At 50.1% G+C, this 12324-nt stretch overlaps 1 protein-coding gene across 4 annotated transcripts in view; it reads right to left on the reverse strand.

The window, feature by feature from the left end:
- LOC104252908 (Golgi integral membrane protein 4) overlaps positions 1–11984 on the reverse strand; it is a 37845-nt gene extending 25861 nt beyond the window's left edge. For all 4 annotated transcript variants that reach the window (XM_059829915.1, XM_059829918.1, XM_059829917.1 and 1 more), the window contains exons 1-4: positions 11681–11984; positions 3568–3642; positions 2247–2296; positions 534–587 (exon numbers count right to left, since the gene is read on the reverse strand). In XM_059829915.1, coding sequence (XP_059685898.1) covers positions 534–587; positions 2247–2296; positions 3568–3642; positions 11681–11867 — 366 coding nt within the window. In that variant the 5' untranslated portion in view covers positions 11868–11984. The remainder of the gene's footprint in view (positions 1–533; positions 588–2246; positions 2297–3567; positions 3643–11680) is intronic.
- Between the last annotated feature and the right edge of the window lie 340 nt (positions 11985–12324).

Raw genomic sequence — 12324 nt, forward strand, 5'->3', positions numbered from 1 at the left:
AAAACATTTAAAAACCACCATCACCAGCCACAGTTGCATTGCTCTAACAAAAGCAAACTTTAACATCAAGATATGCTTCAGATAGAGCATGCGATAAGCTATAAAATGCTATAAACCACCCCCCTCTGAGCCTCTTGCATGGACTGGAGTACATTGTATTAGCCCAAAGGGCAAGCTACAATGAATAGATCCATTTTCACACTAAGAGACCCAGAAAAGAACATGCTGTACGACAGAACTCCTGTGCAATAAACTGCACAAAGACTGCCATTGAAATGAGGTATAGGTGAAGGCTGTAATCTGATACAAAGCCCAACAGAATAAATAGGAAACTCCCATGGACCTAAATAGTCAGGAAGGAATGTAGATCAACACCACTGCGTGGTCTCCTCCCTCTGTGCTGGCAGTAGCTGCAGGAAACCCTTGGTCTCTCCCAGGCACCTCTGGTAAGCGAAAGCACCAACTCTCCCTCCTGGGAGCATTCTTTAACAGGCAGCAGCGGGTGAGTACATGAAACCAGACCCCTCCCTTACCTTCAGTATCTTGTGCTGGGAACTGAGGGCCCCGTATCTGTTCATAGAATCTTGCTGGAAAGAAAAAGATTCAACAGTGCCGTTAGATCCCAGAAAAACCTAAGGCAGGGAGAAACACACACGAGCACCTGCCCAGCCACTGCACCAACGGCAAGTTCCCGCTGCCCCTTCACACACGCAGGCATGCACGTGGTGATGGGGAACAAGCCCACCAAGGTGACCAGCAGAACACGCAGCCTGAGCAGGGCTGGAAAAGAACCCTTTCAAAACAACCTAGCCACCAGCTAATTCATTGCACTCTCCTGGTTCACATTCAGAGTAGTTTTCCCCAGTCTCCAGTTCTTTATCTAGGACAGGCGCAGTGCTGAAAGAGCTCTGCACAGTAAAACCCCCCCAAAGCAGGCTGAGCACTCTTAGCAGCAGCTGAGGGGGAGGCAGACAGCACCAGAGCTGAGGCTTTCGCCTACACACAAATATTGCACCATTTAACAAAAAACTGATCGCTAAGCAATCGAGTAAGCCTAAAGCAAACTCCTCTAACTAAGTACAGCTATCAAACTAAGCTCACCTGACACAAACCAGCAGCGGAGAGGGATTTATGTGGCCACAGAGGGGTCTCTGCCAGTTTACCAGATCTGCTTACGCCTTGCTAAGGGGCACGTTCTTCCCCTTTGTCCCCAGGGTACCGTTCTTCACGGTAGCACCAGCATCTCGACACGGGGGGTGTGAAAGCCACCAGCCGCCTGTGCACAAAGGCTAAGTCCCCACAGCAGCAGTGGCACCTGAGAGGGAACATGCTGCAGCTTTTCCCATTACGTGCAGTTGTACAAACGTCTGCTGGGATCCGTGTTTGGGGAGCTTAAAGCAACGTGGCTGAGACACTAAGCAGCACCATGGAAGCGCAAACTAACCACCATGCAGAGATTTCCACTACAACCCACAATTTAACTTATATGATAAATACTCGATATGGTACGAAATATTACCAGCAAACGAGCACAATTGCAAGGGAGTTGCCCAGCCATTAGAGCATTCAGATATTCATCCATGAGTTTGTTTCTGTGACAGGATGACATTCACCCAGAGATGAGCAGGCTAAAAGCAATTCCTCTTCTCCAGCATCTCCTCAACAGATGCTCTGAGAAAGGAATAAAACCAGCCTTATCATTTCAAGTGAATGGGACAGACTGTAACCCAAGGATGCATTTCTTCCTAGCTCTCACTGAAGAGGGTTTCTTTTCCCTGCCGAATGAGAAGTCCACAGGCTAGTGGAAATCATTTGACAATCCCTGGAGACAGAAAACAATGGATATGCTTTCCCCACCACCACCACAGCCTTTCTTCTCCATGTTCCCTGTAGCGTGCCTTGCATTCAATTTCCCCAGGACTCTTCTGTACCACGAAACAGCAGTTCTCTTTTCAGACTGCAGCACAGGACTCCCTGCTACACCAGGAGCTGACAATCTACTCTGCTATCACACAGGGGAGAATAGGCAGAATAGCTCTAGCACAACACAGTCTTTCCCTAAGATGAAGTAAATCCTCACGCACCAACAGCCGTGCAAGGTGGAGTCAGCCAAAGTTCATCTTCTACCACACGCACTCATAGTCTTTCATGCGTTCCAGACAGCAGCACTGGCCTCATAACTGTGGTGGTACTAGAAAAATCTTTTACCGTTATTACACACCCTCTGAGGAATAAACCATACCTACCTTCTCCTTGTTGAGAGCTTCCTGAGCTTCTAACTTATACACTAGAAAATCTAGAAATGGAAGAAGAGAAGACAATTTAATGAGCTGGAATTTAACAAGGATCTGGTTTATATTTTGGTGGGGGGAGGGAAGGAGGAAAATCAGCCCCTTGCTGAGCAAAAGGCTGCAACTCAGCAAGCTGGAATGCAGATGCTGGTAGGAGACTCCTCTCAATGCCCTCAAAGATGGTAGTATTTTCCGTGAGAGCTGTCCACCCATCTAGACTGGCCCAAATGTCCTTCCTTTCCCATTCTATAGGCAAGTGCATTGGTGACTTCCTACTGCAGCACACAAACAGCTACCTTTTGATGTCACTGAAGCTGTGTAAGGATTTGGGGTGCTCTGAAATGACAGATGACTCTGGAAAAGAGAAGTCAAAGCTTCTGTGAGACCAAAAGGAACTCATCTGCTGATCTCATCTGCGCCTTCTTCTTAAAATGGGAAGCTCCCATGACAAGGTAACATTTATTAGGATGCTTTTCTCAGTCAGCCCCCACCAATAAAGGAAAGAGGCAGAAATGCAGCTTCTGCCTTAGCTATGTAGTCACATAGCTACAGCCAAACCCGGATGCTGTATGTCAGCATTTCCAGAAACACAGCGCGTGTAGGAGCAAGGAGTAGTGATGTTACTTCACATACCAGTTTTGAAGATAAAACCCAAGCTATTAAGTTGCCGACAACAATCAGGTGCAAAGGGGTCTGACATCCAAGCACATTACTCCACTGAAAGGTACATGAGCTCATCTATTAGCTTTCTGCTTTCTGTTGTATTTCATGGTCTTAAAATATCCTGCATATGTTGATCTACTTTTGTACATCAACTTTAAAGGATCTGACAGTCTGTATTGTCCATGTATTGTGAAGTGCAGTGATGCTCATATTATTAAGCACTTGTAGAGCTCAACATCTTCAGATCACTTTTATAAGAAAGTTTACATATTTCCGAGACAAAAGCATGGTCTAGTGCCAGGTTTAGTTATCACTTAAAGTGCTCAAACACCATGTCATGGGTACTGCTACTCACAGATTAGACTGAGGACCTATGTAGGAATATGAAAGAACAGAACCCACCTCCCAGCACCTTTTGCCCGTGGGCAATGGACAAGTCAGTTAACTATTCTCTAAGTACAAACCAGGGATGAGTCTCACCTGGGGGGCATTCAGTACCATCCACACATGGCCCTGAAGACAGAAAATGCTTTGGGTACAACCCACACATCTCCCCACGGGACACCTGGAGGGGTGGCTGGCCACCGCTACGCCACCCATGCAAGAGACTCACCTTCCTTTGTCTTCTTGTGTTCCCCTCGCTCCTTCTGCAAGGATCGTTCCAGCCGGGATCTGTGCTCATACACAACTAGGGAAGCAGAAAGGAGGCAGAGCATGAGGTAAACCCTGAAATTTCTTCCCACGTATTCTTTTCCCCAAAACAGGCCTTCCGCAGGTCATGCGACCAGGGACACATGTGGATCTCAAATCCTGCCGTGGACTGGGCCAGCAAGTGCCCAAGAGAGCAGACTTAGGCAAAAGAGACTTTCCTGTTTTGAATGGCCTGTGTCACTCTGGGTTTCTAGGCTTAAGCACGCAGTAGCTCACACGTAAAATCCAGACCAAGCAAATCAACAGTCCTGGAATACATGCAGATACCTGATGTCCTAAACAACGAAAGGGTCAGGTCCAGCTACAAGCTGTTTGCACTTCTTTGTCAGCTGTGACCAGATAAGTTCTGGAGCAGGGTGGGGACAGCTGGACTACAGACAACGGATATTCCCGATATAACACACCAGTAGGTCATCCTGTGATTATTTGCACTCAGGTTTTGCTTTGGAGTCTAAGCTGCAAAGCCCAAGAACTGGCTTTAGTGGCCAGTGGCTAAACTGTACATTTGCGGGCCAAGCCCACTGCCAGGCTCAAGACAGCCAGAGCCTTCCAGGTCATCTGCTCTGTAAAGGCACCCGCAGCATGCAGGTGAGACATTTTCTCCCCTTCTGCAACCCAAACATTAGCCGGCCCTGGGGCCACTAAGGAAGAGTGAGCCAAGCAGCTCCCTCTCCCATTACACACAAAAGAGCATTTGTACCCTGCACAGGAGCCAAGAAGGGAGAGGGATGAGGCTGCTTCGTACAGCAGCCACATGACAAATGAAAGTGCCAGAGAAGCTTCCTGATGGATGGTGATTTTAATCCACTCTGATGTCTGAACGCTAACCAAGAGCTTTCCCTGAGTCATAGCTCTCAGCTGCAACAGACTCCTCCATCCCCTCCGCAGAGACCACCGCCGTGCCAGGATGGCGCTGGGCGGCAATTCAGAGGGGAGAGGCGATAAAAGAAACTTGCCCCCAGAGCCACGATCTTTGGGGATAAGTCGTGCCACGATGCACAGTCTCCAGGAAAATGAACAAAGTGGGATGATATCTGCATGCATAAAACAAGTGCTAACCCATTCCTTGGTGAAATCTTGCCAAGCCAAGAGCCCCAAATGACTCACGCTCTCACTGCAGGTGGATCTAGAGAGACTGCCAGCTCCACTCGGGTCATACGGGAGCAGCAAAGGCAGTGTGTGCCCTGCGTTAACGGGAGGTGTGCTGCCTGAGAGCAGACGTAGCCACCCGGTTCTTCAGAAGTCCACAGAACTCACCGCCTCCCTATGCCTCACCTCTTCCTTCTGCACTGCAAAATAGCAACTATTCCTTGCATTTTTAGACTGCATCTTCCCCACAGCAGATCTCCTAATTACACTAAGTGCATGGAAGCCTAATTTCACGAGGCAGCGAAGCACTGCTGCCGTGACCATTCTTCAAGAGCTTTTTAATCAAAGCTGGGCATTAAAGAGAAGCATTCCTCACCTTTATGAGTCACATTACCCTACAACTTCATGCAGGGCAGCCCTGAGTGTACAGTCGAATCATTTTATCCAGCTTCCTTAAAAGCCCGGTTCACTATTGCATATTTCTCTTCTGTTGGATCACAGCAAATCCAAGTCTGGCGGCTTTTCCAGGACCCTCACAACAACTGGTGTTTTTCTCCCCACCTTTTCCGCACAGAAGAATCACCTCCACGTGGTTTAACTCCATGATTTTTAAGCCAAGCTCATGACCTTGGCTAGGTCCAAGCTTGGGATTTTTGCAATACTTTGGTTTACCGGCAGTGGATCCATTAATATTTACAGTGATCTCCAGCAGCAGCTGAGTGCCTGAGTGAATCAGGGGAAAAAGAAGCAGCGATAAGCGAAGCCAGGCATGGTAAAGTGTTGAATCCTAAGGGTTGCTTCCTAAGCCTTCTGGGGCCACTGCCCCAGCTAGCCAGGTAGGCAAGCAGCCTAGATACTGAGGGTGGCTGGAGCTGAGGCTCCGGCTTCAAGGCACAAACTGAATCCAAACATCTCTGTATCCCATTGTCCCCTGTGGAGCAACTTCAGCACCTCCTGGCAGTGACTTCTCCTGTACTGAAATCAAGGCTTCAGCAGGACAGACAGACAAGCTGGCTTTTCCTGGACTACACTGTTTTTAGACACTGCAGGTACAAGGACTATGTTTTAGGCTCTGCCAGCCTGGGCTCATGACGTGCCGAGCTCAGTCCCACCCCAGACTGAGGAGCCATTCCCCAGGCATACATTCACATCCAAGCTGTCTCCCCTGACCCACCAAATTCCCTCTGTCACATTTAACCTCCTCCAGGGAGTAGGAAGGGCCAGTGTCTAGGTCAGGAGTTCCTGCTGTCACCAGCCACACTATCTCCCTCCTTCACTTTCTTACCTTCCCTAGTTAACAAAGACAGACACCCCCATGGTGAAGATGCTTCCCCTGCGCTGGGCCACTTCATTAGTATTTTCCTCTGAAGTGAGGAAACTACCATATTCTCCAAACCATGACAGCAGAAATATTTATTTTCAATCTGGAAGGCTTTTTTTCCCCTGCTGAGCACATTGGTAAGCAGCAAGCCCATCACTGCAGCTGTCCAAGTGTCTACTTCATGACAGCCTTATTTTTAGAAACACTTTTCCCAACAGACTACTCAGATGTCACCCTGAGGGCTTTCCCAGCCCAGTTAAGCACACAAGAGACTGTGGGTGCTTCTTCACTATATGCTAAAAAGCCTTATTCAATGAAACTGTCATCTTAAGAACATCAGCCACTTCCCAAAAGTTTGTGAGCTCTGGGCACTCGTGTTTCTGCCACAAGCATCTCACTTTCTTCCAGTCTTACCTAGCAGCGCACCTGAGGACAAGTCTGGGATGTGACGGGAACCTCACACCAGCAATGAAAAACATCACGGCTGCTGGGACTACTGGGGATGCCCAGCAATTCACAGGCTTTACCACGCCCTTTCAGGTACTCCGAGCTTCCAGTCTGCATTTGCCTCAGCGGTTCCGGGCTTGGAGGAATTCCCCATGTTGGGGTTTCTCCTGCAGGCGTTTCATTTCCTTTTCTAGTAACCTGAGTATACTGAAAGAGAACAGAGTCTACGTCCAGGGTTAGAAACTCACCCCAGCTGGGCAGGTTACCCACCTCTCCAGGTCCCTGCAGCTGAAGAACCCAGGGCAACCGAGGCAGCGACCAGCCTCACGGACCGCACACTTGTGCTCCATCACCCGGGACGGCAAAGGGCACGGTCTACCACAGGAGGCAAGTTGAACCGCTACAGCCTGACTCACAAAAGCCAAGCACTCTCAGCACAGGACCAGGCAAGTAAATAACTATTTTGTGTAGAAAAGGTCTGCTCAGATGATCCCAGGCTACCAGGTGCTATTGATCTCACATAGCAAATGGGAAACTAAAGCACAGGAGAGCATCTATGGCAATAGGCTTGTGCTGACACCCATAACCACAAATCCTGATGCAAGCACCACAAAGCAGATGAGTCTTCAGAAACAGCTCCATATCATAGGCTGTTTATTCAGAAATTTAGGACACAAAATCCGGCTCTCCTGACACTTTTTTTGTAAGTAAGATAAGCTTAAGTAACCTCCAGCGACTAGAAGAAAAAGTTGTAATCTCTCCTGCTATTCCTCCAGGTCCCCAGAGCCCAGAAAAGGTGGGTTCAGCTTTACACAAAGCAGCGAGTAAGTGCTGCATAAAGTAGTCTCTCTACTCATCTCTGTGGTGGAACACAGCAACAACTTAGCAGACCAAAATGGCACTGTACAGCATCAGAGGACAGGAAGCCAGGAAGTCTTTAACAATTTGCAATTACAAGAGAGAATGGAGGGTGGTCAGTGTCTAAATCCACGCTGGAATTCAGCCAGAACTCAGCACTAAAGCACTGTCACCTGCTGCCAAATGAGCTAAAATGCAGAACTTGAACTTGCTGAAGCAATGAAACCCCTTGCAGTGCCTTGCCTTTGGGAAAGAAGAACAGGTCAGGCCTTCCACAGACTTGTTCTCATTTTAAAAGACCACAGAAAACGGTGTGCGAAGGGGTTGCCTCATACCCCAGACTACTAAAATAGACATCTGCCAGGAAGAGTTTAAGAGATCCATAAAGGGAGCGTGATTCCAGTCTTGCTATCAGTCCCAGGTTTTACTCTCCTCCTGTTCAAGTGGTTTTGTTTTCCCCCTGCCCGGGAAAGCCAGGAGTGCATGCTAGCTCCCTGCTTCCATGGAGCCAGGCAGCAGAGGCGTCAGATTTGCTGCTCTGGTTCTGCTAAAGCTACACACGGTGCACAGTTCATTAGGCCATTTTAATGCCAATAGCACGTACTGTGGAAAGAGTCATCATAACTGCCATGGCTCACAGCTCCGAGCAGCTCTCAGCACAGAGACCACCACTAACTTCCAGACTGCACCGTGCTCCTTCCCTTCTCATAGCTAATCACCCAGAAAAAGCTTTCTTCACTGTTGCTGTCCTTGTTAGAGGCATCAAATACTCCTGCCAGTCTCCATCCAGTCACATCACAACTCATCGCCCGTGGCCCCAGTCACTCAGGCTCAAGAATCATCCAGAGCAAGGGACAAGGGGATCAGAACGAAAGCCAGACTCGTCATACCTCCCTCTCTGATCCAGAGAGCTGGCAAAGGGAAGACAGATTGAGTAAAAGACACCCAACGGCGAGGACGGGAGCGCTGCATTCTCACGCTCAGCCACTGTGCGATGGCAGCCTGTTGTGAGAGAGGAAATTCCTCCGTCCCAGACACGTTTGATGTGCCATTGTCAGGCCACATCAGGAACGTCAGAGAGAAGTGGATGGTTCTATAAATGCACCCTTCGTTCCCATCTGTTCAAAGAGTGCAGTTTGTTAGTGAACTGACCGAAATAAAACCTCTCTAGTTCCAGCCAGAGCCTCCAGGCAGCAGCACGCTCACACGTCTGCAGGCACACACCTACGGCAGGCGGGAGGTGGCAAAGCAGCTCTTCGCTTAAAGCCACCTGCTACATAACTCAGCATGGCATGAGTTTGGGGCCGAGACACAACCGATTCATCTGAAGTGCGCACCAGGTCACAGCTTGCCAGACTGTGCCTCTAATCCCCTCTAAGCCTCATGACACAGCACCAGCGTCCCCCAAATCACAGCCCATAAGGGAGAGCCCAGTATTCGGCAAGGCATCTCCATGTGCTTTCAGACACACCTCCAACCCCACCCAGTAGAAACAGAAGAGATGGAGGGACAGAAAAGCTGAGCAGGTTTTCCTTCTGGATTTCATCCGGACCGTAATATGAAAAGAGGGTCTGCTGGGTCACAGCAAACAGCCACCCCTGCGTGCAGCAAGAGCTGCCTGGGACAAGGGGTACTAACCACCAGGCAAGAGGCTGGGCAGGGTCACGCACACGACAATACCTCCCTTTCTTCTTCTCACACTGTATGTTTTACCCTACAGCAAAGTCAGCAGCTGCTTTGCTCTTATTTTAAGAGAGTAGATGACACCCATTTGCCTGCGTGCAGCCAGTAGAAGACAGCACATAGGACAGGCAGAGCTGGTTTCAAGACTGCTTCGCTCCCTCCTCCACTTGCTTTCCTTTTCCCTTTCACTCAACTCTTGGCCCAGCCCTACACTTTCAAGCTTTATTTACAGAGGCTACCAGAAGCATTAAGCATATATCGTACTCGGATATAAGAAGGGTAGGAAATACTTGGTAGCTGAAAGGAGACACCTGAAGCACTAGTTAAACAGTACTGAATTCCACCTCAGAATAACACATCCTCCTTTTGTAGAGCTGGAAAAACGGAAATCAGATGCAGAGCGCACAAAAATTAAAGTCATGCAACAAGTCAGCCCAGGGGCAGGGATAGAGCCCAGGGCCCTGACTCCCCACTCTCCCGTGTTCAGCACCAAAGCATGGCAGGGAGCAGCGCTGCAAGATGACAGCATGAGAGCCACGGCCGTATGCGCGATGCACCACCGCACTTTGAGACTCCCGTGGACGTGGCTCCTATCTGCCAATCGCTTCTCCCACCAGCCAAATCCAAAAGGAAGCTTTGCCTTTGTTAAAATCGTTGGACAAGTAAGTGTCTTCTCAAAATAAAAAGGGTATCCATGGCAACAAATGTATTTAGGAATGGGAGGACTGACAGAGGGTTAGAAACCCCAGCAACAGGCTACAGCTCTGCCATTCAAACATATTTGGGTGGAAAAAATATTATGAGCCTGTCTCAGTTGTTTGCTTGAGGCTGCTGTTCCCAAAACTAGGGTTCCCTGAGGCTACTGCTATCAGCTTTTTCTCTGAAGAACCAGCCCCTCTCTCCAAGAGAAGCAAGAGATGCTGACACACCGGAAAGGAATGTGGGCAAACTTCTGCCCCGCTGATCTTTGCATCCCAGAAACGTGGGCAAACTTCTGCCCCGCTGATCTTTGCATCCCAGAAACGCAGGATGCAGGTGGAAATGGCTCTGGCTGGAACTGTGCAACACGTTAGGAGCTGTAGCTGTTTGACTGACTGCCTTCTGATAGAGGAAGAAGAAATGGAAACAAAACGTAAGATAATAGCAGTGAAGATACACGCTGGATCAATTCACAAGATTGATTGTTTTTTTAAAGCTTGATTCCTTGAGAGACAAACAAAACATACACCACACTCTGCTTTCCCAGTGTACAGGTAGAAATAGGCAGCCCTGAGCACAAGCAGCATATGTATGATGTTACATTTGCATCACAACACTGCACACAAAACCACCAGGAAAGATTTAACCCTAAAAGGCACGTATGTTGAGTCACAGAGCTGCAGAGTTCCCCAGCAATGCAGGCTATAGAAACGTCGTCACTGGATATGTCAACAGAGGTCATAACGGATACCCCGTATCTGATCTTAGCCTGAGGAGGAGCTCTCAATTTAAGCACTATCATCTAAACCTACTTGTTAGAAGAAAAAGTGTTAATCTCCTGACCTTGAGTCACTAGGACCACAGGCAAACAATATTTTGTTCACATAAAATGCATTCTGTGGGCACTCCAGAGCCAAGCGTCCCCCAGCATTACACACACAACTGCTGGCTACCAGAGAGTGGATTCCCACCAAACCTCTCTCCGGGGCTCAGCAAATCCCTCTAGAGACTGCAAATCTAGTGACAGGCGCTGGAAACGTAGCTTTGGCAGACACAGTAAGGCTAGAATGATAGATTAGACAAGATAAGAGTTCAGCAACGGAGCAGCCTTCCCTACCGAGATCTCTCTGTGGGTTGGTGCCATTCTCCCACGGTTAGACATTTATGTAAGGAGGACAAATGAGGGGGGAAAGGGGGAGAGGGAATATACATATTCCGCTTGCCTTCCGTTCTTTTGGCAGCCCTTGCAGAGGAACCAACTGCTGGTTGATGGGCTCAGAAAAGCCCGTTCCTCCTCCTCCTCCCCGCTTTTTAGGGAGCTCTGTGCCACAGCATCTTTGAGCCCCGAACAAGCCAGCAAGACTTTTCTAGTCACAGATCAATCTCTTGGGAAGAGGATAGGTTTGTTTCCTTGCAAAGGCAATGGGCAGTAGACAGTATGACAACAAACTTTAGTAAAGGACCCCTTGCCTCTCTATTCACTTTCCCGACAGACGCTCCTGCAGGCTGGAGAGCGGAGCCACATCTCGGAGCCTGCACAACCAGCCACTCTAAGTCTCGTTTCGATTTTTACTGCTTCACATTTAGAATGACACAGGACTAGTCTACAGAACTGCAGGGAGAAGAAACGGAATAGACGTGACGCAGCTGAACTCACCGATCCAGCACACTCCGCTCCCCTTGCTGCTGCGAGCAGCGGTTCAGATGCGAGGCTACTCTAATTCTAGACAGCAAAGGGGGGAAGGAAATAGGCGAGAGCGCCTTCTTAGAGCTCTTAAAGCCCAAAGCTGAATCTTGCTCCCCAACAGCACCCCGGTCGCTGGGCTGTGCGGCAAACGCACCAGCAGGCACTGCTGGGAGAGAGGGACGTTCAGCAGCGAGCGTGCACACGGCCTCGGACGCGGGGCAGGTCACTCACCTTGCAGCTGGGCTGACAGCGCTTCCTGCTGCTGTTTGTATTTCTGGGCCAGGGCTTCGGCGTTCCGCACCTTTTGCTGCAAGTGATTGTACATGAAAACTCCCGAGCCCAGACACGCCACAGTCACCAGGCAAAAGCCGGTCTGCAGAAGGCCCTTCTGCCTCCTCGAACACATGCCGGTACCCATGATGGGGCCGACGCCAAGCGATGTAGCACTGCCTCTCGGGCGTCGCTAAAGCATCCGATTATTTTTGCCAACAGCCCCTTTCCCCCGCAAAGCCGCAGATCCCTCTGCGAGACGCGATCGCGGTCTCGCCTTCGCCCCCTTCCAGCCCTCGGAGCCGCGGAAGCCGCTCCGGCACCGTCCTACTCCTCTCCGCCCGCCGCCGAGAAGCGCAGCCCAACGCCGCTGCCCGCGGGCGGCCGCGCTGGCGGCAGCCGCATCCTTCAGCCGCGGCCCGCTCCGGGGGACCGGCCCGGGGGGCGGCCCGCTCGGGCCGCCTGGGCGGAGGGCGAGGGGAGCCGGCGGAGGGGCGAGCGCAGGAGGAGGAGGAGGAGGAGGAGGAGGAGGAGGAGGAGGAAAACTTTTGCTTCCCATGTGCTGCAGTGGAGGGGGGGCGGGAAGAGGGGACCGCCGCCTCTGG

This window comes from Gavia stellata, chromosome 27 (assembly GCF_030936135.1).
Source record: "Gavia stellata isolate bGavSte3 chromosome 27, bGavSte3.hap2, whole genome shotgun sequence".
NCBI lineage: Eukaryota > Metazoa > Chordata > Aves > Gaviiformes > Gaviidae > Gavia > Gavia stellata.